This window comes from Lithobates pipiens, unplaced genomic scaffold (genome assembly GCF_037356315.1).
Source record: "Lithobates pipiens isolate NorthernLeopardFrog02 unplaced genomic scaffold, aLitPip1_a1.2 Scaffold_16, whole genome shotgun sequence".
Lineage (NCBI taxonomy): Eukaryota > Metazoa > Chordata > Amphibia > Anura > Ranidae > Lithobates > Lithobates pipiens.
This window is the reverse complement of record NW_027507748.1, coordinates 447,909,389-447,933,354: the sequence shown is the minus strand read 5'-3', so window position 1 is coordinate 447,933,354 and position 23,966 is coordinate 447,909,389. Positions and strand designations below refer to the sequence as shown.

The following is a 23,966-nucleotide window of genomic DNA, read 5'->3' as shown; positions in this document are numbered from 1 at the left end:
GCTGCGCCTCCTTAATGACTGGGCAATCTTCTAGGACCTTTGACATGTCCCAGAAGATTGCAGGGAGGAGGAGGGAGAGTAGAACTTCCACTTGAGTCACCTAGGTAGCCCGAGTGGAAGTGGGAGCTGAACACCTGTCAAAACTAGGTACCAACTCCCCCCCCCCCCAAAAAAAAATGACATGCCAAATGTTGCATGTCAGGAGGTTAGGCGTCCTTAAAGTGTAACTTCCACTTTTGGGTGGAACTCCGCTTTAAGAGCAAACTCAGACTTTTGAAGATAGGTTGCCTCCAATATGGTAATCCTCCAAGATTCACCTTCAATATCCACCTCTTGTGAATGCACAGAATCATATAAAGTATTCCTTTTCTTTGTATGTATTCCGTATACTAAAGCTGGCAATAGACGGCTCAAATCACCTGAGATTTGAATTGTGTATGGCCAAGCTGATTGTACTCAACTTGGGTACAAATAGCCTGTCAGATTTTTCATGTGATTGTTGCCAGCGGCTATAGCCACTAGCAATAATCGCTGTGGGTTCTCCTGGCAGGGATGACTCTCCCTGTTCCCCCCCGCCAGGAAAACACAATAGCTTCTCAGGAGGGATTTCCCCCATCAACACTAGCTGCGTTTATGGGGAAATCAAGTGAGTTTCTTTCCTAGAACCTGTGGTCGCAACCTCTCTATGGCTGGCTAAAGTTAAGCATAGTGGCCTTGTTTTTTTTTTCATCACACGGGTCTAAGTAAGCCTGCGTATATTTTTGTACTGATATTTGAAATTAGAGTAATATTGTCATAAACTTGTCAACTCAACCAACTCAGTACCCTGACATTATTTTGTACACCAAAAGCAAATGTATTGCCATGCAAATATGTTGAAATTACAACAAACGATAAATATCTTTAGGTAAACTAAAGGCAATAGGGACCAAAGGAGTAGACTTTTTCTTCTTGCCACCTGTTTTTTTTTTATAGTTATTTTTTTTCATGAGTTTTTTAAAAGTACTAACATGTACTAATAGTGACCACAGAAATATATCATATACTGTATGTACATTCAAATGACAAGTTAGGCATTTTTTCTTGTGTCACTATCAGGGATGGACTGAGCTGTGGGGCAGGGAGGCATTTCCTCCCAGGCAGTTACTAATTGGAAATGTTGGGCTAGTAACCCTGAGTGGAGGCACTCCACTACTCAGATATCAATCAGAAAGCTGCCTGCAGTCAGTATTAGATGCTGGGCACTATATAGCTACTAGTTCTCCATTTAGATGTGTGATCACAGAGATCTTCTTGCACCAGCTTCCTTTGCGACTCTGAGATGTCATAACTAAATTGCGACCGTCGGCCGCGAGCATCGGCACACCCCCCCGCTGTGCAGAGGGCACACGCGTGCATGCTATCAGGGTTCCACAAGATCACATACAGTAATGTGGTTTCTCGCAGGGGATCCAACCTGCATCAGTAAAACCGTGGTGGCTGGTCTGGAAGCAGTTAAGGACACCCACCTTTCATCATTTCTACCAATTAATGAAGCATCATGCTACACTATGATTGGTACACTTTCTTGATCCCACAGAAATCTACTTCTACCATGAAAATACTAGTGGGTTGTTTTTGCCCTCCAGAACAAAGGTTCCTGGTCTTTCCCTGGTCACTATCCTACATATTAGTTTAGTTTACAATATATGACTGCTAAGGACTGCCTGTTTGTGTTCAGCATTTGTAGATTTAAAGTGATATTAAGGTAGGGTTGCCATGTTTTCTTCAAGAAAACCCAAACACTTTAGCAGCACACAGCAAACATTTTTTTTTGTATACACTATAGGATTGTAGCAGATCTGGGACACCTTTGGGGACTCCAGAGAATAGTAATGCAGAACACATAGAGTGTAATGTGTACACCTAACCTCTGCGTGAAATGCTTTCCAATTGGCATTTGTGCCTATGATTGCTTATACAGTACATTTACATTCATACTATGATAGCTAGTGTATATCAATCAAACTAAGTTTTATTTAATTTGAAAAGGATTTGATTATTGGAACGTGTTCATGGATCGTTATTTTTAACTTACTGAAAAATTGCAGGTAAAGTACACGAGCATCCTTTGAAATGTAGCCATCCGTTTTCACCAAATCCCATATGGCCGGATGCTACTATGATGACATAGTGCCATGCCGTGTATTATGTGATGTGCTGTATAGAGCTAAATTATTTCATCACATCACAAGTTTATCAGATGGGGAAGTGCTAACGTGTACAGCTTGGTTACAATCGTGCAGAAACATCAAAGCTGGATTAGTGAAGCAATGGAAATGATCACGTTACAGAGTGGTGTAAGCCTAAAACCTATCACTTTGTGGGCTATTTCACCCTTGCTGGCTGTATTCCAGAATCCCAGTAAAATGTCACCCCTGCTGAGTGGATTTCACATTTAAATCACTGGTGTGAAACAGTTTGGCCAAAGACACTTCTAAACAGCGTGTCACTCATTCACTCTCATAGTTCTTGACATTGAGCAGTTAAGAAACAACATTGATTGATTATTTGGCTGCAGCGGCATGCGCTTCATAATATATTTACATAATACAAATGGAATTCATAAATAATGCAGTCCGAAATCATTCGGGAAATAACAGCATTCATCTTTATATTAAATTAACTGTACCTCTATTTAAAAGGCCTGGCTGCAGTATCTGTATGTTTTATTGCTTACCAATAACCATTAAAGTGATCCTACAAAAAAAGAAAACTTCAGGCCATATAAAAAAGCACAAGGTTGTGAGCTGTGTATAGATGAATATCCTGCCAGTGGTGCTCTTTAACCACTTCAATACAGGGCACCTTTACCCCCTTCCTGCCCAGGGCAATTCTCAGCTTTCCCCACTGTCACACTTTGAATGACAATTGCGTGGTCATTCAACACTGTATCCATAAGAAATATTTAGCATTGCTAAATAAACCAAAAAAAAAAAGACCAACAATTTTGAAAGAAAAAGCATTTTTCTTCATTTCTGTTATAACATTTTGCAAATAAATAATCTTCCTTCATAAATGTAAGTAAAAATGTATTATGCTACATTTCTTTGATGAAAATAAGCCAAATAAGTGTATATTATTTAGTCTGTAGGAAAATCATAGTCCAGTCCACAAACTATGGTGTATACAGTATACAGCGGGGGTCAGCAACCTGTAAATCGTGGACAGGGGACTTGTAGATCGCAGTCCAGGCTTGCTGACCGCCCATTCCAGAGCATCAAAGTGCAATGCAGAGGGACTACTTGTAAAGTTGGAGCTGTAGTAGGGAGCAAGAGCCGCATAAGCTGATGCCTTCTCTGTAGTGCCAGCTCCTGTCCCATGGAGAGGGATACCAACTGCACTCATTCTCTTATCTCGGCTAGCAGTCTCCAGAGTGGTGCCAGCAGCAGGAAAGAAGAAATCTTCAGGTCAGTGTGAAGCATAACACTATGCATAATAGTATAGGGCTACTTTCACACTGATGGCCCATGGTTTACCCACACTGGTGCAGTGTACCTGCAGCTTTCCTGGGGGCTTGCTGCGTTTAGCAACTTCTCTATTATATCTTGCAGGTTTGGTGCACTTTCTGAGTGCAGGAGTTTTACCAAACCCCCCATAAATTTACATGTGAACAAGCCCTAAGGGTGCTACGGCCATATGCAACTAAGGGCTCATTCTCAAGTGCAGCAGACACTGATCCTCCTTTGAAAAGTGACTCCGGTGTATTTGGCAGGTGGTGAGATGATATGTTGCCTCCTCACTTCCTGATTTAAACTATGATAGCCATGCAATGCAAATGATTGCGACACAGTAGTAGGAAAATTATAGGTTTAAATCAGTTGTGAGGAGGCAGCATTGTGCTCGGTGGTCTTTGACTTCTCCCATATTGTTCAGGTAGATCTTCACCTCTTTAAGGTTGCCTACCCCTGGTATACAGTATCTGGAAATCGATCAGTCCTGATTTACTGATCTAATTTCTTGAGGCCCGAAAATGACAGGACAGTACAAGTATCCCCCAAATGACCCCTTTTGGAAAGATGACCAAGGTATTTAGTAAGAGGCATGGAAAGTTTTTTGAGCTTGTACATTTTTATCATATTTTTTTTTTAAATTAAGAAAAAAAAACATACATTTTTTTTTACATACTGTCACAAGTGCAGTACAGCATTATCATGATATATATATATATATATATATATATATATATATATATATATATATATATATATATATATATATATTTATATTTATGTGTATATATATATATATATATATATATATATATTTATTTATTTATTTTTTTATTATTATTATTACATTTTGCAGATTTTTTTTAACACACTGTAACCAGAGCAATACCGTGTTACCACAGCAACATGGGGAAGTGATCAAGATTTTTATTGAATGAAACTGATTTATTCAGTGTTTTTTGTCGTGATTAGCGATGATTGAAGAAAGCAAATCACATGGTACAGATGGGCTGTGATTGGCCCTGTCTGTACCATGTGATCACTATCACCAACCACAGCTAGAAACACAATTGTATACAATGGATGACATAAAAGGAAGCCATCCATTGTTTACAATTGTCATGTGATCTGCTGTGATTGGTCACAGCGATCACATGATACTGGCAGCAGGCAAACAAAGCCCTCTGAGAGGACATCATATTATGTCTGCTCCGAAGGAGGAAAGTCTCGCCTGGCCGTCAATCTGCTATAGGTTGAATGGGAAAGTGTAGTGCTTGACCCTATTGGTGACTATCTTTTTAGACCTCTAGTCAATTTTCTTTTAATTGATGTCCGAGACACTTGGATCACACCTGGTTAATTATTTTGCAGATGAGTCAGTATACATGACATAGGGTGACTGTATATATTCGTTCACCCTTTTGCAGATACCGTGAGATCTTTCAGGAAACTTTTATCTTTTGTGATTGAGTATCTAATTCCTGTGAGTACAAACTGCAGGGATAATTTTTAGCAGAAGCAGCAGCCTGCAGATAGGTGACACTTTAAAACTCTTTACAAGTTACTACTTTAGAATAACACAGGAGGACTGGTGCTAGAATTACTGCTCATGATCTGATGTTTGTGGTGACATATGACATGTGTGGGACAATTGCTGTTTGCATGCATGCGGGACCAAAGCATGCATTTGCCTTTGCGCACAAGCACAGGGGACATCATTTAAAAAAAAAAAAAATTTTTTTTACATTGTCACTTTCACGTTTTTTACCACTTTTACTGCTGTCACAAAGCATGTAAACATCCCTTGTAACAGCAATAGGCATGTGGCAAGTACTTTTTATAAAGAGATCTGAGGTCTATAAGACCCCAAATCCCCCCTCTGCCCTTAAAAGCAATTGATCACACCAAGATCAGTGTGTTTGAATGCTTTTGTTTTTTTTAAATGGCGCTATTGACATCTGGCTAAACCGGAAGTGATGTCAGGTCATTGCTTTCGGATTACAATAGCTGAAAGCCAATCAAAGCCGTTATGGGCTCTATTCGGCTCTCCAATCAGTGTTGGCTGGTTGATCGGAACTCTAGGTGAGACGGGAGATCACCATATGCTCTAAAAAACAGCACAGGTATCATCCCCACATAGCCACTTGAAGTCCAATGACATACTAGTTAAGTGACTGGTTGGCAAGTGGTTAATGCAGCAGAGGCAACATTGTTCTACCACTACAGGAATTTAGTAGCTCACTGGATCTCTAAAAGGATCAACAGGTGTTTTTCTGTACTTGCAATGCTTTCAAAGAGACAAAACACATGCAACTGTGAATTTATTTTTATTTTTTTTATGCTACCCAGGTCTACAATTTAGGTTTTCCACTTTTAAACATTGTAAGACTTTTTAGGATCCTTTAATTCCTTAGATTATAAAATCCACTGAAATAGGAACTATGGTAAATGGTGCTATATTCTCTGTAAGATATTGGCTAAATGTATAATTATATATTATAATGGTAGTATACCAGTAGGATAGGGTGGGTCTAGCTAATTTAGCATTCAGGAGCACAGAATGATAAGGTAGGACCCGGAAGACAAATTTAAAGAGCCTATGAGTACATCCTTTAAAATAAATAAAAATACACACTGCAAGAGTGATTTTGGGATATATTCCAACCTACAGTAAGTTCCGTCTCCTCAAGATAAATCTGTCATTAATATATGCTACCCCTATAGGCACATGCCTCCTGTACTTAATGGTAAAATTGACCCTAGTAAGAGCAATTCAAATTTAACTCTATTTATATGGCTATACCATTCTAGGAGGTATATATTAAAGCTCCATTCACACTTGTGCGACTCCATCACAACTTTACATTGCTAATACTTTGGATGAGTGCGACTTTGGCATTGACTGTTGCACAACTGTTGCATTGAAAACATTAAGATGCAACTTTAATGTGACTTTTGAGATTTTACTTTGCAGTCTATGGCACTCAAGTTGCAAGAAAGTCACATCAAAGTAGTGCAGGAAGCTTTTTAAAATCACTACAACTTAGATAGCATAGATGTGAGCAGCGTCTATTGAAATACATGGGCTGCGATTTGTCATGTGACTGTGTGTGTCCAAAGTTGCACGACAAGTCGCATAAGTGTGAACAGAGCCTTACCTACCTGCATTATATACACCTTATATTAAGTCAATCAGTCTTGTTAAAATGAAACAGTTACGTTTATACTACCATGTGCTTCATCTAATGTGACATCACTACTGTGGGATATCTAAATTCAGTAAGCTTAGTTCTTCTTTCTATGGCACAGTGCACTAGGCAATTAGAAACTGATATTTTTTAAAGTGTATAATATCACTGAGAAAGCTTGCAGTAGTGCTATTTAATTTAATACATATCATTTCAAGGAATCCTTCTACATTAGCTTTTCTGAGCAGGCCAGAAGGACCTTTAAACAATTCTGTACATTTAAACTGTAAAGGAGAATTTCTTGCATAATTCATAACATTCTGAAGCACAGGATGCTACAGATTTAAAACAAGGAGACCCTACTCTCCCACAATTTAACTCTAGATATATTGTTTTCAGGAAGAAAAGACATGGTGCAGAAAAATTATATAGTAATATTTTACTGTACATTGCTTTTAAATCCACGTTTGAGGCCTTTTTTTAGCTTCTTGTGTGTCAAAGTACTGGACTCTTTATGGGGTCACTGGAATGGGCTGACATCATATATGTGGGTGGGCAGGGCCGCTGTTAGAAATCATGGGGCCCCATACAGCCTACCTGACGGGGCCCCATTGACCCCGCCCACAACCCATCCTGGCTCCGCCCATAACCCCACCCCTGCCTCCACGCTGTCAGGGCAGGAGGCAGGAGCAGGAACATTTAACATTTACAGCGCCCCACCAATCATAACTGCATCTGAATGGGAGAGATGTCAGTGTTTTGACATCTGTGCCCATTCAGTTTGTGTCTTCATACGGAGCTTTCAATCAGGTCTGCATGAAAAAGGACCTAATTGCAAAGCTTGGGTGAAAGGTTATGAAAGGAGAGTGGTTTGGGGGTGGTAAAAATGCAGCTTGGCTATGTATTTTTACTGTCCCTTCCCCCATCACATGTGTAAAAGTAGCATCTCACTATGTGCTCATGGTCATTATCATTATGATGATCAGAGCACAGCAGGTGCTGTGTGGCTCTGTCAGTGTAACATGACTGTGTGATGCTGACTTTGTTATGGCTGTGCTGAGTTATAGTCTGTAACACACAGTACAGTCATATATCAGGAAAGTCAGCACCACACAGTCATGTTACACTGACAGAGCCATACAGCACCTACTGTGCCCTGATCATCATAATGATAATAACCATGAGCACACAGAGTCTAGGGACTGCACATGCTACAATAGTGTGACCTGTCAGTGTGTGTGTGTGTGTGTGCAGGGGACTGCTTGCCTGTGCACCACTGCCATTGTCCAGATTACTCCTGCTGCTCTGTCTGTCTCAGCCGTCCCAGTGATAAGTCCCTCAAGCTGCAGCACTTACTGGATGAAGGGAGCCGTATAACAGTAATATCCATCCGCCGGAGAGGCATACAGTGAGCAGGAAGAACTTTAGTTTGTGCAGGTATACTGAGAACAGCATGCGGCACAGCATTGTATCCCTGCACCCGAAAATAGAAAAAATGTCCCTCTTCTGCTTTCACCTCCTGGGCCCCTCTGGTAACCTGATGGGGCCCAGGAAATGAATATATATTCCTTATATATGTTAGTAATCAAGTAGGTGCAGGTTAATATAGTTATTTCGTTTTTTTTTTTTTTTTTTTTTTTTTAGCTAGAAGTTAAAAGCTGCTCGGGCCCCCCCTGCTGGCCAGGCCCGGTACAACAGGGCTGGTTGTACTGCCCTATCAGCGGCCCTGTGGGTGGGTGATATATATTAAAGCTCCTTGTGCACCCCTGAACCTCCTATTGGGCATTAAAAATGTAGAAAAACCCATTGGTCTGCTATCATTGGACAACAGTGCTTTGAGAGTAGTTATTTTTTTGGGGGGGAACCTGTCAAAAGGGCTGTGTTGACATGTTTCTCCCATCAATTTAAAAATTACCTCTTTTTTTTGGGGTTAAAATGATACATTTTCTTAGTTTAAACATTTGATATGTTTTCTATGTTCTATTGTGAATACAATACGGGTTTATGAGATTTGCAAATCATTGCATGTTGTTTTTAAATAGATTTTACACAGGGTCACAACTTTTGGGAATTAGGGTTGTATAACAATTTCTATAAATTAATATTTGTACAGTGAACAATATAGAGGTGAACCATATGCTCCACAGTGCGACCATAGAATATAGTGCAACAAATACAAAAAGTCCACACTTCATGCTGTGTCTAGTTCGTGTTCTACCACCTAGTTGTACATCACCTTCTTACTGGATGTACACAACCGTATAAATTTGAGGTCCTCTGTGTTTTAATAGAAAAATAGGCCATGCCTTAACAGATGTCAACTGGCCCTTTTAAGTGCACTTCCACTCAGATTCATCCCAAGCTCAAATAATCCATAAACCATTGTGGTGCATAGGAGGAAATCAGTAAACTGGATAGTGTGAATTTTTATTTTTTTTTATGTTTATTTACAAAATGTATAAAAAGAGTGCAAACAAAGTAAGTGTCAGGAAAGTTCTCATTTGCTGCGGGCACTGTCAGATCTTTGGGCCGTAGTAGCGGCTGTCTCCCAGCAGTCTGGAGCCGACATCATCTCCTGCAGTCAGGCGTTACCTGAGACTGATTGCAAGAGGTGTGTATTTATATCTGGCAGACGCTTATACATCTGCCTTGGTATTGTCCTTGAGCCCTGACCTGTATTTGTGATCTTGCTATGCTAAACCTGTTCCTCCTGTTATCCTGTTATCTTGAACCTGCTCCTCCTGTGATCCTACTATCCTGAACCTGTTCCTCCTGTGATCCTGTTATCCTGAACCCTGCATCCGTCCCTGGACCCATGTATTGCTGACTTATCCCTTCCTCCTGTTGCCCACTCCCTGTCCCATCCTGCTCCCTGTTCAATCTGACTGATCTTTCGGGTATGACCCTGGCTTGATTACATTTATGATATCTCAACCTGCACTCACGTTTGGTTTAGAAAGTTATTTTTCTGTGTCACTGTGGCTATTTGCTGGTTTTCTTTATTGTTTATACTTATCCTTTTAATACATATTACTTTTTCACTTTACATGCATTTTGGTCTTCCCTGTTGCAGTCCACACATTTCTGGTCACACCTTATTTATGATATAATACCAAGGCCAGTCGTGACCAGGAGTGGCTGCTTAGGGAAGCCATCCTGGTTCTGTTTTTGCTAACATGCATGGATGGTGGATGGTGAATACTGCTGCTAGATATTGAAAGAGTGGGCCAGAGACCAGCTACTAGAGTTTATCTGACTGGCTCATTCCCTAGTTGATCAGGGCCATATGCTGTTTGGGGATGTTCAGCCTCTGATTCAGGTGTGTGCAGAGCTAGCCTTGTCCAGTACTCCAAGAGGCAGTGATGACCCGAACTTCAGTTTTGATCCGGTTGAGTCTCTGGTGTGGTTATTAGAGGATGACCCGGTTTCTTTCTTCGAGCATTATTCCTCATGTTCTTAGCAGGTGTTAACAGAGTGTGTTAAGAGTGTGCAATCTGTTGTCATACAGGCAGCATGTAAACTGAATTTTGTTCAGCCATTACTCCAAGCATGGTCAGATATATTGCACTCAGCCTCAGTCAGCTTACAACAACCCATTCCTGTTGCCAGAGATCTGCCTGCTCAAATCTCTCTTTCTCAATCATCCTGCACTCACGTTTGTTTTAGAAAGTTATTCTTGTGTGTCACTGTGGTTGTTTGCTTTATTATTTATACTTATCCTTTTAATAAATATTACATTTTCACTTTACATGCGTTTTGGTCTTCCCTCTTGCAGTCCACACATTTCTGGTCACACCTTGTTTATGACAGTAAATAATAACATAGATCTCAGATGAAAACTTTTCTAAAACCACCAGTTTATTAGAATGGAAAAGGTGCTCACAAACAAATAGCAAAAATAGCATGAAAAACACACCACATGAGCTGGTGTGCATGATGACTCAACAAACAAGTCCCAGCAACTGATGCATTTCGTCATACAGAACAGTGTCAGCAGTGACACAGCCCCAAAGTGTCTCTTGCTCCCCATTCTTACATGTTTTTGCAGTTCACAGCTTTGTAAAAGTGTGCATTTCTATCCTTCCTACAAGACGTATCCTGTAAGATTTACTGTGAGGTGTCTTCTGCTATCATTTGTATGATTTTTTTTTTTTTTTTTTTATGGTGCTCAGATCATTTGACTACCATTTCATGTCCAGCCTTATGCTAAACCACATATGCATTATTTGTTTGATTAGATCAGAATTTTCTATCACATTTAGGAGTGTTTTTCTTTAAATATGTCACAAACAATAACTGTTTATATTCCAATTTGCAAGCAATATTCCCATAGTGATCAGAATATTTATATTTGATTCATTTTCTTGTGCATGCTTTTAACAAACTGAAGCCATTATATAATATGAACACACTTCAAGCCTTTTAGAAACTTCAAAACACTTCAGATAAAAAAAAATAAAAAATCTACCGCAAGTGGTCAAAAAATGGCCACTCACTGAATATTTGAATATATCTTTGAAACATATAAAAGGCTTATTGAGGGATCACATGAGAGGTGGCCTTTATCTCATCTAGCCTCATAACAGAAGGGTTATTGGAGATGGAAACCCCTCCACAAATATAGACTGATTATAATTTAACATTTAAAACAAAGAACCTATTTTAATCAATGCATTTGGCATTACAGATATGAGAGAACAGAACCAAGGAAATATGTTATAAAAAGACAAAACACAAACACTTACAGCTCCCGAATTTTAGAGGGCATGCGTGAGCATCCATAGGAAAGTCTTCAAGCTGCATAGGGCATTCTGCAGAAATTGTTAGTCTGTGCAAATAAAGTAGAGGAAAAAAAGTTGAATTATACAGCAGTGCAGTCAGTGGGTATCCAATCTTTGCCTGAATGTTTATGAGTGATGGCTGCAACGTTATTATAAGGATGATAAAGACAAGTTAAACTGCAAAATGCAACCTGATGTCCATTTGAAACAGTGTATTAGCATCTCTTAAGGTATCAGATTTTTTTATGTATTAAATGAAAAATGCAGATGTGTCAGGTTTTACCTGTTAGCTCCCACAGCTGTCAAACTGCATTAACATGAGAAAACTCCTATCTGTCTATCTGTTCATATAAAATACAGCCTTTACTCCCATGACACCATTTCTCAGAGGACAGCTCTCTTATCATTGAGCCAAATGTCTCACTGCCAGCATCTTTATATGCTGAGCTATGAATTGAATTTATTCTGAAAGTCTTAGAACGAAGGAGGATTTCAATCATGCAGTTTCTGACACCACAGGCAATAGAATAGTAAGAACGGTTGCAAAACAATCATGCATTCTGTCATTTGTTTTCCTTATACTTGATCGCCATCTGATGTGTTTAATTATTCAGTGAAAACTTAAAATACATTCCTAAATGGCTATGTTGCTGATTATTCAGCTGTTGATGTTTATTCAGCTTTGGAGGTATAATATATAATACTAAACGTAACGTTATGAAGGAAGAGAATAGGGAGGATAGACAGCATTTAGATCTTCTGATGTTGAAGTCTTAAGTCTGTTGGTTCAAAAGCAAGTTATGACATTTCTTTAAGTACTGGCTATTACTTTCTTGTGACAGCTGGCTGAGACTTGTGCCTGGTGTATCCATTTTATGACAAATGACTACATCCCTCTGTTTTATATCAGTGTTCTTTCCAGCACCCCCTCCACAGATACAACTATAAGCCTTGAAAAACCAAGGACTAATTAGACCGCATTACCTGACATATACGCTGCAGATCGTGAAGTTCCTTAAATGGGCTGCGGCTGGCTAACAGTTTCTTTGAAAACATTTACCTCTGAATAGAGCTATATTTTGTTGAAATTTAGCATAGAAATGATAATATTTCCCATTGATCTGATAGATGAGATATTTCAAAAGGAAAAGGTCATCTTTTTTGCAACCCTGTCACTATCCTACTCCTGTAGTGATGAAAGCCTACTTGTTTCCTGCAGTGATGAAAGCCAAGCAATTCGAGCTGCAAGTGTCTTTCTTAAGGAGGGCACCCTTTGTATCCACATAGGTGGCACAAATTTATTGTGTATTTGTAATAGGCCCTTCAATTCTTACATTTAGCATCTGCCCATTAACACATTTTGTTCTAATGCGCTTTCCTAAATCCACCTCACTAGCCTGGAAGCTGATAAAGGCAGTATGATAGCATCTGACAAATATTTCTACAGGTCTATTGGGTTAAGCAGTCCCAAAATGCTACCCAAATTGCTTGTTCCTAGATTGTGGCAGCCACCAGTAGCAAATCAGAAACAAACAGCAGTGTAGTTAACATATTTAGTAAAAGTACTGTATTACCGTCCATAAGTTGCAGAAGCTAGCCAGAGACTGTTATTCAGCATGTCTACTAACTAACAAGACAGATAGTTTTTCAACACAGTGATAATTAAGGAACAGTGCCAATTGAACACCAAATCACTCAGTTTGGGGTCAAGGGTAAAATCTGCCATTATGGATTTACTGATATCATAATAATAGATGCAATTATGTAATGCAGATATAGTAACAAGGAATTCCCTGTAAAAGGCCACTTTAATGTAAGTGAAGTTCAATTACACAATTAGGAGAGTAAGCACAATTAGCTTTTTTTTCACCATAGGTAACCATACTATAATTTTGCTCTTACCACCACATTAACTCAGACCATTGTTCTAGATTATAGGTATTGAAAGCAAACAGTGATCCCAATGCTTAGGGATCCAACTGTCAGTGCCCTGGCCAGCACATGTATCAAATAAAGCTTCAGGCACCTGGGCTGTACAGATTACATAACCTAACAGAGGCCCTGTTGTATGCATAATGCTTTTACATAGGGGGCCTATGGCATAGCACTGATGTGGTGAAAATAGCCTCAGCTACAGAGCCTGCCCTTGTCTCATTCTCTTACAGATACTTAATAACTTGTGCAGCTTCTGCAGCGTGGCCAACATTGTATACCAGTGAGTTGGGTTGTTGACATATCAGAGGCTGACAGGCAGCTTGTATTGCCACTACATTTAGGCAAGGCAAACACTCATAGGTTATGACTGTCTGAAATGGCCTGCTACAGGACATCCAGAAAGTTAAAGTACCTGATCCAGAGACCACTGCACTATCAGTACATGTGTCAGGCAAGTTAGTTGTGTGATCATTCCCTGCAGAACAGTGGACAGCAGGTTAATGCCATAGTAATACATCACCTTTGCCTGACACAAAATGGCATGAGGTCAGCCACTTCTTGGCCTGCCTCTGAAGAGCTGTCAGAATCTCTGACTCAGAGTGGCCTCTACCCCCCCCCCCCCCCACACACACCCACACATCACCTGCAAAACTGTTGAATAGACATAGGCATGGGGGAGGGGTGTGATGATAGGTGGTTTTAAAGAATCAGAGGAGGTAGCCATATAGTAGAAGGGGGTAGGTGTGACCGTATCATCTATACAAATGTGTAGGACACAGCTCCAGCTTCACACTAGTTTAGTGGTGTGCTCCATCTGCATCCATCCCAGCTATCAGCAGATTTACCCTGTGTGCCATGAAGGAGATATGATTACCTGTCTCAGTGCCAGGACAAGGTCATCCAGCGCCCAGGGCAAAGACACCAAACTGCGCCCTCATTTCCCTTAGGGTTAAGGTCAGGGTGCCCCCTACCCCTGCAATAAACCATTACGCCAGGGGCAGCCACCCCTCCTGCCCACCCCTTGTCCTGGCCCTGACCTGTCTCATGCTTGCTGGATTTCTTATCTGTGGTCATGTGCATCCTGCTCCTAACAGCACAGTCCAACCTCATGGACACTTTATCTTCCACATGTTAATGGAGGGCAGGGATGACTATCTGGGTAAAAAAAATGGCAGCAGGGTACCAGCCACTGCAGTGCAGCACAGGCCATAAACTCACAGAAAGGGGTCAACTCCACAAGCTGGCGAGGGAGCAAGTGTAAAGACAGCAAGTTTGTCAAGCGGGAATTGAGACACTGGACATAGGGGTAATGCAGAGACTATGTTTTGCTTATGTTTCAGCAGCTGTGGAAGAGACACCTGTCTGGTCAAAGATGCTCCTGAAGACAACAAACAGAGATTGGAGACTTACTAAATGTCAAGGTTTAAACATACATTGCATGGCCCAATGCCGACTCTCTTTCCTGCCTAATGTGCCATAAGGCAAGAGTATAAAACCCCTTGTGAGACTTACATCTCTATAGCTTGAGGAAACTGAGAATGAAGTGGAAAGCAGATAGAAATCTTGTGGAGGGCAGTGAGAGGTGGAAAGCGAGGAACAAGGAGGAAGAGTGTGGGCCTTTTGCTGCAGACAGGTATCACTGAGGTGCTTTTTCCACCAAGCTTTGTGGTACAGATTCATGTGTCTCCCAGATGACTGGTAGTTTTATCATGGCTGATATGCTGCAGGTAAATGCTGCAGACCACAATAATTCCGTGAAAAAGGCTAGGACTGCAGAGTTCTGTGGAGAAGTCTTTTGGATAGCAGTGGCCTGTACCCTTGGAGCAGTACCATCAGTCCTTCTTTCAGGAATACTATATTGTAGTAGTATTGTACTTTGTTCACCATCAACCAAAGTAATTAGGAGTTAAAGAAATACCCTTTCTTGGTTAGCTCAGTGGATCTAAAATACACATTTCAAAACATATTGGAGTTCTTTGTCAGAAATGATGTCTCAGATATTGAGATACATTATTTACAACATGCCCTTAACCCTCTAGAAATCCCTTTGGAAATGATTCTATCACTTCCTGGACTGAAAATATTTTTTCATACATATATGTACAACAGTTTCAGTCATTACGTTTCCTTCTCTTTTTATTCTTATAGTTTTTTGTTTTTTATTCTTTATTTTTATTTAAAAAAAAAAATGTCATACTATTTTATAATACTCTAAATTACTCAGTTAGAATGGGTTTTGACAGGGAATCTAGAATTGTTAAAATTTTAAACTGTAAAATGCAACTGTTCATTAAGGATGAGCCAAACACCCCCCGATTTGGTTTGCACCAGAACATGGGAACAGGCAAATAATTCTGACAAACACATGAACACCATTAAAGTCTATGGGACACGAACATGAAAAATCAAAAGTGCTAATTTTAAAGGCTAATATGCATGTTATTGTCATAAAAAGTGTTTGGGTACCCGAGTCCTGCCCCAGGGGACATGCATCGATGCAAAAAAAAAGTTTTAAAATCTGCAGTTTTTTCAGGAGCATTTATTTTAATAATGCTTAAAATTAAACAATAAAAATAAAATATTCCTTTAAATATTGTGCCTGGGGGGTGTCTATAGGATGCCTGTAAAGTGACACAGTTTTCCCGTGTTTAGAACAGTACCACAGAAATATGAAATTTCTAAAGGAAAAAAGTCATTTAAAACTGATTGCGGCTATAATGAACTGTCGGGTCTCAGCAATATAGATAAAACTCATTGAAAAAAAACGGCATGCCCCCCCCCCAGGCCATTACCAGGTCCTTTGGGTCTGGTATGAATATTAAGGGGAGCCCAAAACCAAAAATAAAAAAAAGAATTTGCATGGGGGTTTCCCCAAAATCCATACCAGGCCCTTTAGATCTGGTGTGGAAATTAAGGGGAACCCTTTAAAAAATTGGCGCTGGGGCCCCCCCCCAAAATCCATACCAGACCGCTCAGGTCTGGTATGGATTTTAAGGGAAACCCTGCACCAAAATCTTAAAAAAAATGGCATAGGGGTCCCCCCAAAATCCATACCAGACCCTTATCTGAGCACGCAACCTGGCAGGCTGCAGGAAAAGAGGGGGAACGAGAGTGCCCCCCCTCCTAAACTATACCAAGCCACATGCCCTCAATATGGGGAGGGTGCTTTGGAGTAGCCCCCCAAAGCACCTTGTCCCCATGTTGATGGGGACAAAGGCCTCATCCCCACAACCATTCTCTTAATATGGAAGCCCCCTTTAACAAGGGGACCCCCAGATCCCGGACTCCCCCCGTGCGAATTGGTAATGGGTACATTGTACGCCTACCATTTCACAAAAAAAGTGTACATTTTTTAAAAAAAAGACAGGAGACAGTTAGGGAAAAGTTCTTTACTCAATGACAGCTGTTATATAGCTGAGGGCCACTTGGTGACGTAAACTGGTGACCCCATCCCTCTGATGCCACAGATGTCAGAGGAAGGCGGGGTCGCCCATTTATGTCACCGAGTGGCCCCCCCCCTCAGCTATATAACAGTTGTCATTGAGAAGAAGCATCATCTGCGGGAGCCTCCCATGGAGGCGGAAGTGTTGCAGCTTTTCTTTTTTCGGATCATCTGCGGTGTGAGATGGATCTACATCATGGGCCTTTTTATGTGAAATTGGTAGGGGTAAAATGTACCCGTTACCAATTCATGTAGGGGTCAGGCCAGGATCTTTGCCCCCACCCACATACCCTCATAACCACTGGGCAAGGGTTGTGGAGATGAGGCCCCTGTCCCCATCAACATGGGGACAAGGTTCTTTGGGGCTACTCCAAAGTACCCTCCCCATATTGAGGGCATGTGGCCTGGTATGGTTTGGGGTTGCACTTTCTTGTACCCCCTCTTTTCCTGTGGCCTACCAGGTTGCATGCTCAGATAAGGGTCTGGTATGGATTTTGGGGGGACCGTGAGCCATCGTTTTTTAATTTTGGCACAGGTTTCCCCTTAAAATTCATACCAGACCTGAAGGGTAATCTTGTTGAAAAAAGACACAAGTCCATCTAGTTCAACCAATAAAAGGGGGGGAAAAAATCTAAAAAAACGAAAAAAAAAAAAAAAGCCTATATACACAATCCTATACACACAGTTGATCCAGAGGAAGGCAACAAAAAAAAACAGCAAAGCACGATCCAATTTGCTCCACTGGGCATGTCGTCACTCATTCCTTTGTTCGCAGATGTTCTTGGTCAAAGGTATAAAGCAAAATAACAAATATGCTAACCAGGAAACTACAATTTTCAGAAGGAGAGGAAAGCAATGATAACCTTCATAGTTCCTCAAGAAAGATTTGCTTTAATGCATAAAGCACCTTGTAGAATGTGTGCACAGCCACAATAAACCTTTAGTACGTCACTTCCAATAAACCTTGGTATAATTTAATAAAGCTTGTCTTTTTTATTTTATTAATTCTTGTCAGGGCTGGGCTCAGCCCTTCATTCTCAAAGCTTGCCGCTCAGCTGTCGGCTAATTGCCAGCTCCTATCTCTCCACAGTGACTCACCTGTTGATGATATCCTGCTCATCAGTCCTGCCTACTTAAGCCGTCCAGTCCAGAGGATCTCTGTCTTCACCTTGGTCATATCTCTAGAGACGCTCTCCTGTGTTCCTGTTAAAGACTTGCTTGGCTGACATACCTTCTGGCTCCAGATCCTGCTTGCTGTTCTACTATGCTCATCTCTGGCTCCCTAACGTTTTGGCTTGTCTGATTATCCGTTCCAGTTACTGAACTCTGGCTTTGTTTTGACTACATTTACTTTGTTTATCTTTTTTTATTATTATTAAACAAGTGTGATTTAACTGTACTTTTGTCCCGGTCTGGTTCATGGTTTCTCACAATTTCAGAGACAAGTGAAGCCCAGTATTCTGTAAAATGCATTAGGCATGTCAATGAAGTCCCAAAGCACCATTTTTGTACTACTCCCTCCCTGACTTGCAGGTGAAAAACTAATATGAACAAAATGTTTCATTATGGGTTTACTTCAAAACAAATTAACCTGGTTATAAATAAATAAGTATGGTTTGATTGCAGAAGTCAAATTTTATGTACTTTGTTTTTGTACTTTAATCTCATGTGCTGTCTATGCTTGTTAAGCGCTGATCCAGTGTATTGCATACCTTTGTTTATTCCTTCAATATTCCATTCTGTTCAGAATTTGTCTGCTTTGGAATACAAAATAGCATTGTTTGCATGTTAATGTTTCTCTTCAAAGTGGCGTGTATTGGGCAGCAAGAGACTGAAGAGAATTAAAAATACTAAATTGAAGCCGAGGCGTGTTATTCTCTAGGCAGTCTATGGCTTCCCAGGGGATATCCATTTACCGTTCCTAATGTAATGTACTTTCACTTCAGTGGCATGAAACTAAATGGGTCTCCTGGTTGCTTGCTTGCTACTGATTTCATTCTATGATGTTAGTTTCAAGCACTGCCTGATGGCAAAAGTAAATGCTTGAGAGTTAGTTCATGTATATTAGCGCATAAATGGCATGAAATAGTCTCATGTAAATTTGTCGTGTATGAGTCTTTTAGAGAAAACTAATCCTAAGCTTTTTCAGCTCTGGTTATCTGATGGTTTGTGGTTATTTATAGTGTCTTTTTAACTAAAATTATGACATCACAACAGGGTGTATAACATTCAAAACCAGTGTACTAAACAACTTCCTATGGAAAAGTCAGATTTTATAAGTTCATTGATCCATATACAGTATATTTAAAATGTATATACCCAATTGATATTCTTCTTATCATCTTTGACAGGGCATAGTAGGAAAATTATTCCAGGCACTTCTCATTTTTGTTTTGGGCCCCAAAAATGTGTGTGGTCTAGTGTTTAGTACTGTTGCTTTACATTTACATTTAGTACTGTTGCTTTACATTGGGGACCAGTGATTGATTTTTACTAAGAACAGTATTTGCATGGAGTTTATCAGATGAATTCAACAAATATTGTAAGACTTCAGCTTTAATGCAGTAAGAGTATAGGGTGTGCTTGTATACTCATATAGAGTATAGATATCTGGATTACACAATGTTGCACAGACAGGATCAGTTCAGGGGCCATATATACCATTCTTTCCCCCGTGACCCTTGGTTAACCAATAATTTTATATTTTTGTTGATTTGATTGTAGCCGTATTAGTGCAATTGTGACAGAGAAAATTGAGTACTGTCCATGATATTTTTTGTATTTGCACTAACATAAATTTTTCTGGACAAGCTGTCGGGGTATGTCCACTTCTTCAAGGTCCAAGCAGTACTGAAAGGTGCTCTTGATCAGCATATGTAGTAAAAAGATGTAAATTCCCAATACTTTTCAAAAATTAATATATTAATTTATTGTTAAACTTTTTGTTAAAAATAGGAAATCATTGAGACAGATACTAAAAACCTTGATTTCCTTTCATCAACTTTGTATTGGTTCTTAACCCAGCACCAAGAAGTGAGAAAATCTTATTACCAGTGTGAGTTCAACCAAATCTTTTGAAGTGTCACATTTACAAGTGCTACTCCTGATGTCATCAATAGAAACTAGCAAACAAATCAAGCTTCCATAAACTGAGTTTATATTCTTATGAGACCACCTACTTCTGATGTAAGCCAGGCAAAAGTCATGGATCAGTATTAAAGAGGAAGTAAACTCTCCCACTCTGATGCTTCTCTTCATTTAGTCCATTATAATAAGTAATTATCAGACTATAGCCACTGTAATCCAGCCCAAATCGCATATTACTTACTGTTTAAAGCAACTTTAAAAAAACATGTTTCCAGGGGTTAGGCAGCTCCATCTTAAGTATTGTTTTCTGAGTCCACAGTGCAGTGTATTTCCGCCCTTACATTGAGCACTTCCTGTACAGTTAACCAAGCCTCCTTCTCAATCCAACGTTTCTATGGCAACCCTTGTCTTATTTCATAGTATTTACTTGTGCCTATGTCTAATGTTTCCCTTTGTCAGTCTTATCTGCTTCAGCTGATAAGACTGCAGTAATGGCCAGGTTTACATTGTATGTCATGACACATGGTCACATGGTGTGTAGGAGGAAGCTCTGAATGAGTCTGAAGTCTCCTGGGAGTTCAGTGTTGTGCCATAGGAAGTCCTGATAAATCAGGGGAGATCTGGGCATGCTCAGTGACTTCATTCTAAAGAACAAAAAGGATTACAACAATACTAAGCAAGTAAGGAGATATCTACAAGCAGTGTTCATTAGGGTTTTTTATGCTGATTTACATGGGACAAAGTTGTGGGGGAGGGTTTACAACCACTTTAAAGACAATACAGCAGATTCCTCAGCTTTTATGTGGTCAGCTAAAACATAATAAATGGTCTCATAGAGATTTTCATATAATTTAAACATAAATGCATAAAGATCAGAAATGATGTCAAACATTCAGTTTGAAGGGCAATATCTTATTTACTTTCTGTTTTCCCATAGAATGCGAGCAATGACTATTCAAAACAATTGTCTTTACATCAAAGCATACCTCTAAACTTTCTGAGATGGGAATGAGGGATACCTATTTGCAAAAATATGAAGGTATAGGACACACACCCTGTCACAACCTCTTAAAGTGGTTGTAAACCCTTACAACACACTTTGACCTACAGGTAAGCCTAGATTAAGGCTTACCTGTAGGTCCAAGAAATATCTCCTAAACCCACACGGTTTAGGAGATATTTGCCGAAAGACAGACACCGTAGACAGCGGCGCGCAGGCGCACTGAGTGCGGCACCGTCAACGGCGAATATGCCGCGCATGGCGGCTCCCGTGCGCATGTGCGGGAGTGACGTCATCACGGCTTCGCCGAATGACAGCGGCGAGGCAGCAAGACCCACCGAGAAGATGGATGCGCCGGACTACAGGGGACATCGGTGACTTCGCTGGCTCCTGTGTCAGGTAAGTGACACATAATGGACTACTATGCGATGCATAGTAGTCCATTATGCTTTACCTTTGCAGGGAATGAAAGAGGACGTAAACTCATCAGGGTTTACTTCCTCTTTAAAGGAGAATTGTACAAAGAAATTATTGGTTAAACCGACAAGTGTTTTTTTTTTTTTTATTTGGAACACAAGTGAAGTTATCTAATTTGAGCAATAAATCAAATATCTCTGCTTTTCATTGAATCCTGCGGGTAGACATTGTTTTTTGATATTCAGTTAAAGTTGAACTCTGAACACAAAACAATAATTTAAATATATTACACAATAGACACAAATGAAGTAAATCCACTTCCCATAAAAGCTTTTTTAAACACATTTATTAACTTGTAAGCGTAGCAGTGATATAAACATGGTGCTGCTCTCTGCCCGTGGAAACAGCAGAGCTGGTGGGTGAGATCTAGTGGGCTGTTCCACTACAGCCTGCCTGCAGAAGAGCACAGGAGGGGGTGTTGATACAACACCGGTCACCCTGAAAAGAGAGTGATCACAAGGGACTGGTCTTTATTGCAGGAAGCTAATAGTTTCAAGCTAGATTTCTGCATATAACTAGATGAAATACACAAATCACACCAACAATGAAGAAAGAATTCACATGCCTCTTGTATTAAGATAAAATTTTCTTATACTCAGGGCTTTTTTTCACAGAAAATAGGTGTGGGAACTCAACAGTAGATGACCCCCCAAACCCGCCCCCCCACGCACACAATTTCTCCCACAGTGGAAGGGTCCTATACTGGCAGTGCATTACATACAGAGTGCAGAGTTACGGGGGGGGGGTGTTACAGAATGCAGAGTTCAGAGGTGCGCTACTTGAAGAGTTTAGGGGGTGCTATGTACATGGTGCAGAATTCAGAGGTGTGCTACATACAGAGTGCAGAATTCAGGGGTGCACTACACAGAGTGCAAAGTTCAGGGGTGCACTACACAGAGTGCAAACTTCAGGGGTGCACTACACAGAGTGCAAACATCAGGGGTGCACTACACAGAGTGCAAACTTCAGGGGTGCACTACACAGATTATATGTTTTTTTTTCTAAAGATGGTTGCACTGCAGACTATTAGTATGAATACTAAAGGCCTAATAAAGTCAAAGTAGCTGCTTAACCCTTTGCCGACCAGCCACCTTAGTTTTACTGTGGCAGAATGCCACAGCTGGCTGAAACGACGTTATGTAACGTCGCTTCACCCTGTGGCCACTAGAGGCATGCGCCGGCTGCTCGCCTATGGAGCCGATGCGAGTGCCCAGCGGTCGTGATCACCACCGGGCTCCCGCGATTGCTCGAGGCACACTGAGAACCTGGATCTGTGTATGTAAACACACAGTTTCTGGTTCTCTGAGGGGAAAAGATGCAGATTGCCTGTTCATACAGAGTATGAACAGTGATCTGTCATCTCCCCTACACAGTCCCCTCCCCCCTTCAGTTAGAACACACACTAGGGAACACAATTAACCCCTTAATCACCCCTAGTGTTAACCCCTTCCCTGCCAGTGACATTTTTACAGTAATGTGCATTTTTATAGCACTAATCGCTGTATAGATTTCAGTGGTCCCAAAAATGTGTCAAAAGTGTCTGATGTGTCCGCCATAATGTCGCAGTTCCAATAAGAAATCGCAGATAGTTGCCATTACTAGTAAAAAAAAAAAATAATAATAAAAATGACATAAAACTATCCTCTATTTTGTAGACGCTATAACTTTTGCGCAAACCAATCAATATACGCTTATTGTGATTTATTTATTTTTTACCAAAAATATGTAGAATACATATCGGCCTAAACTGAGGAAAAATAATATTTTTTTTATATATTTTTGGGGGGTATTTATTGTAGCAAAAAGTAAAAAATAATGCTTTTTTTTTCAAAATTGTTGCTCTTTTTTTTTTTAATGGCGCAAAAAATAAAAACCACAGAGGTGACCAAATACCACCAAAAGAAAGCTCTATTTGTGGGAAAAAAAGGACATCAATTTTGTCTGGGTGCGCACAATAGTATTGCACAGAGCAGCCCCGAACCTCCTATTCTAGGGTCCCTCACCAGTTCTCTAGGCTCCTCCTTTTCTGTGTGTGCCACCATAGGAAGGCTACTTCCTATGGTGGCATGCATACAAGCTCACTCCCGAACTGGGCCCTGTGCGTCCATTGATACACAGCTTGGTTTGAGCCCATCCCCTGCTCCCTGCTCATTGAATATGTCAGAAGCCAATGACTCCCACTGCTAGCAGGCAAGCCTGGGAAAGAACAGAGAGAGGAGTGAAGACCTGGAGATGAGCACAGAGTTGGATTAATATAGGACTTAGGTAAGTATTTCAGGAGCATGAGAAGAAACAGGCACTGAAAGGTTTTCTATTCTTAATGCATAGAATCTATTAAGCTAAAAAAAAACGTATGACTTTAGAACTGGTTTATATGGGTTTAATTGATAATTGTGTAAACTGGTCTACCTGAATAAAAATTCAGTCGTATTTAGGATACACGTGGGGGTTTTTGTTTGCTATTTTTTATATATATATATTTTATACAAGCAGGGATAAAACCCTAGTCCACTGTATGATTTTACCACAGAAATATGTCTAAGTAGACTTTTTGATATTCTGCAA

The 23,966-nt window shown here is 40.3% G+C and overlaps 2 protein-coding genes across 2 annotated transcripts in view; one reads left to right on the top strand and one right to left on the bottom strand.

Annotated features, from left to right (window-relative positions):
- Positions 1 to 23,966, top strand: part of GABRB3 (gamma-aminobutyric acid type A receptor subunit beta3) — a 540,236-nt gene that overhangs the window by 62,590 nt on the left and 453,680 nt on the right. The gene's annotated exons all lie outside the window — the stretch shown is intronic.
- GABRA5 (gamma-aminobutyric acid type A receptor subunit alpha5) overlaps positions 1 to 23,966 on the bottom strand; it is a 344,050-nt gene that overhangs the window by 172,179 nt on the left and 147,905 nt on the right. Inside the window, exon 6 of the mRNA XM_077482775.1 lies at positions 11,425 to 11,507. Coding sequence (XP_077338901.1) covers positions 11,425 to 11,507 — 83 coding nt within the window. The remainder of the gene's footprint in view (positions 1 to 11,424; positions 11,508 to 23,966) is intronic.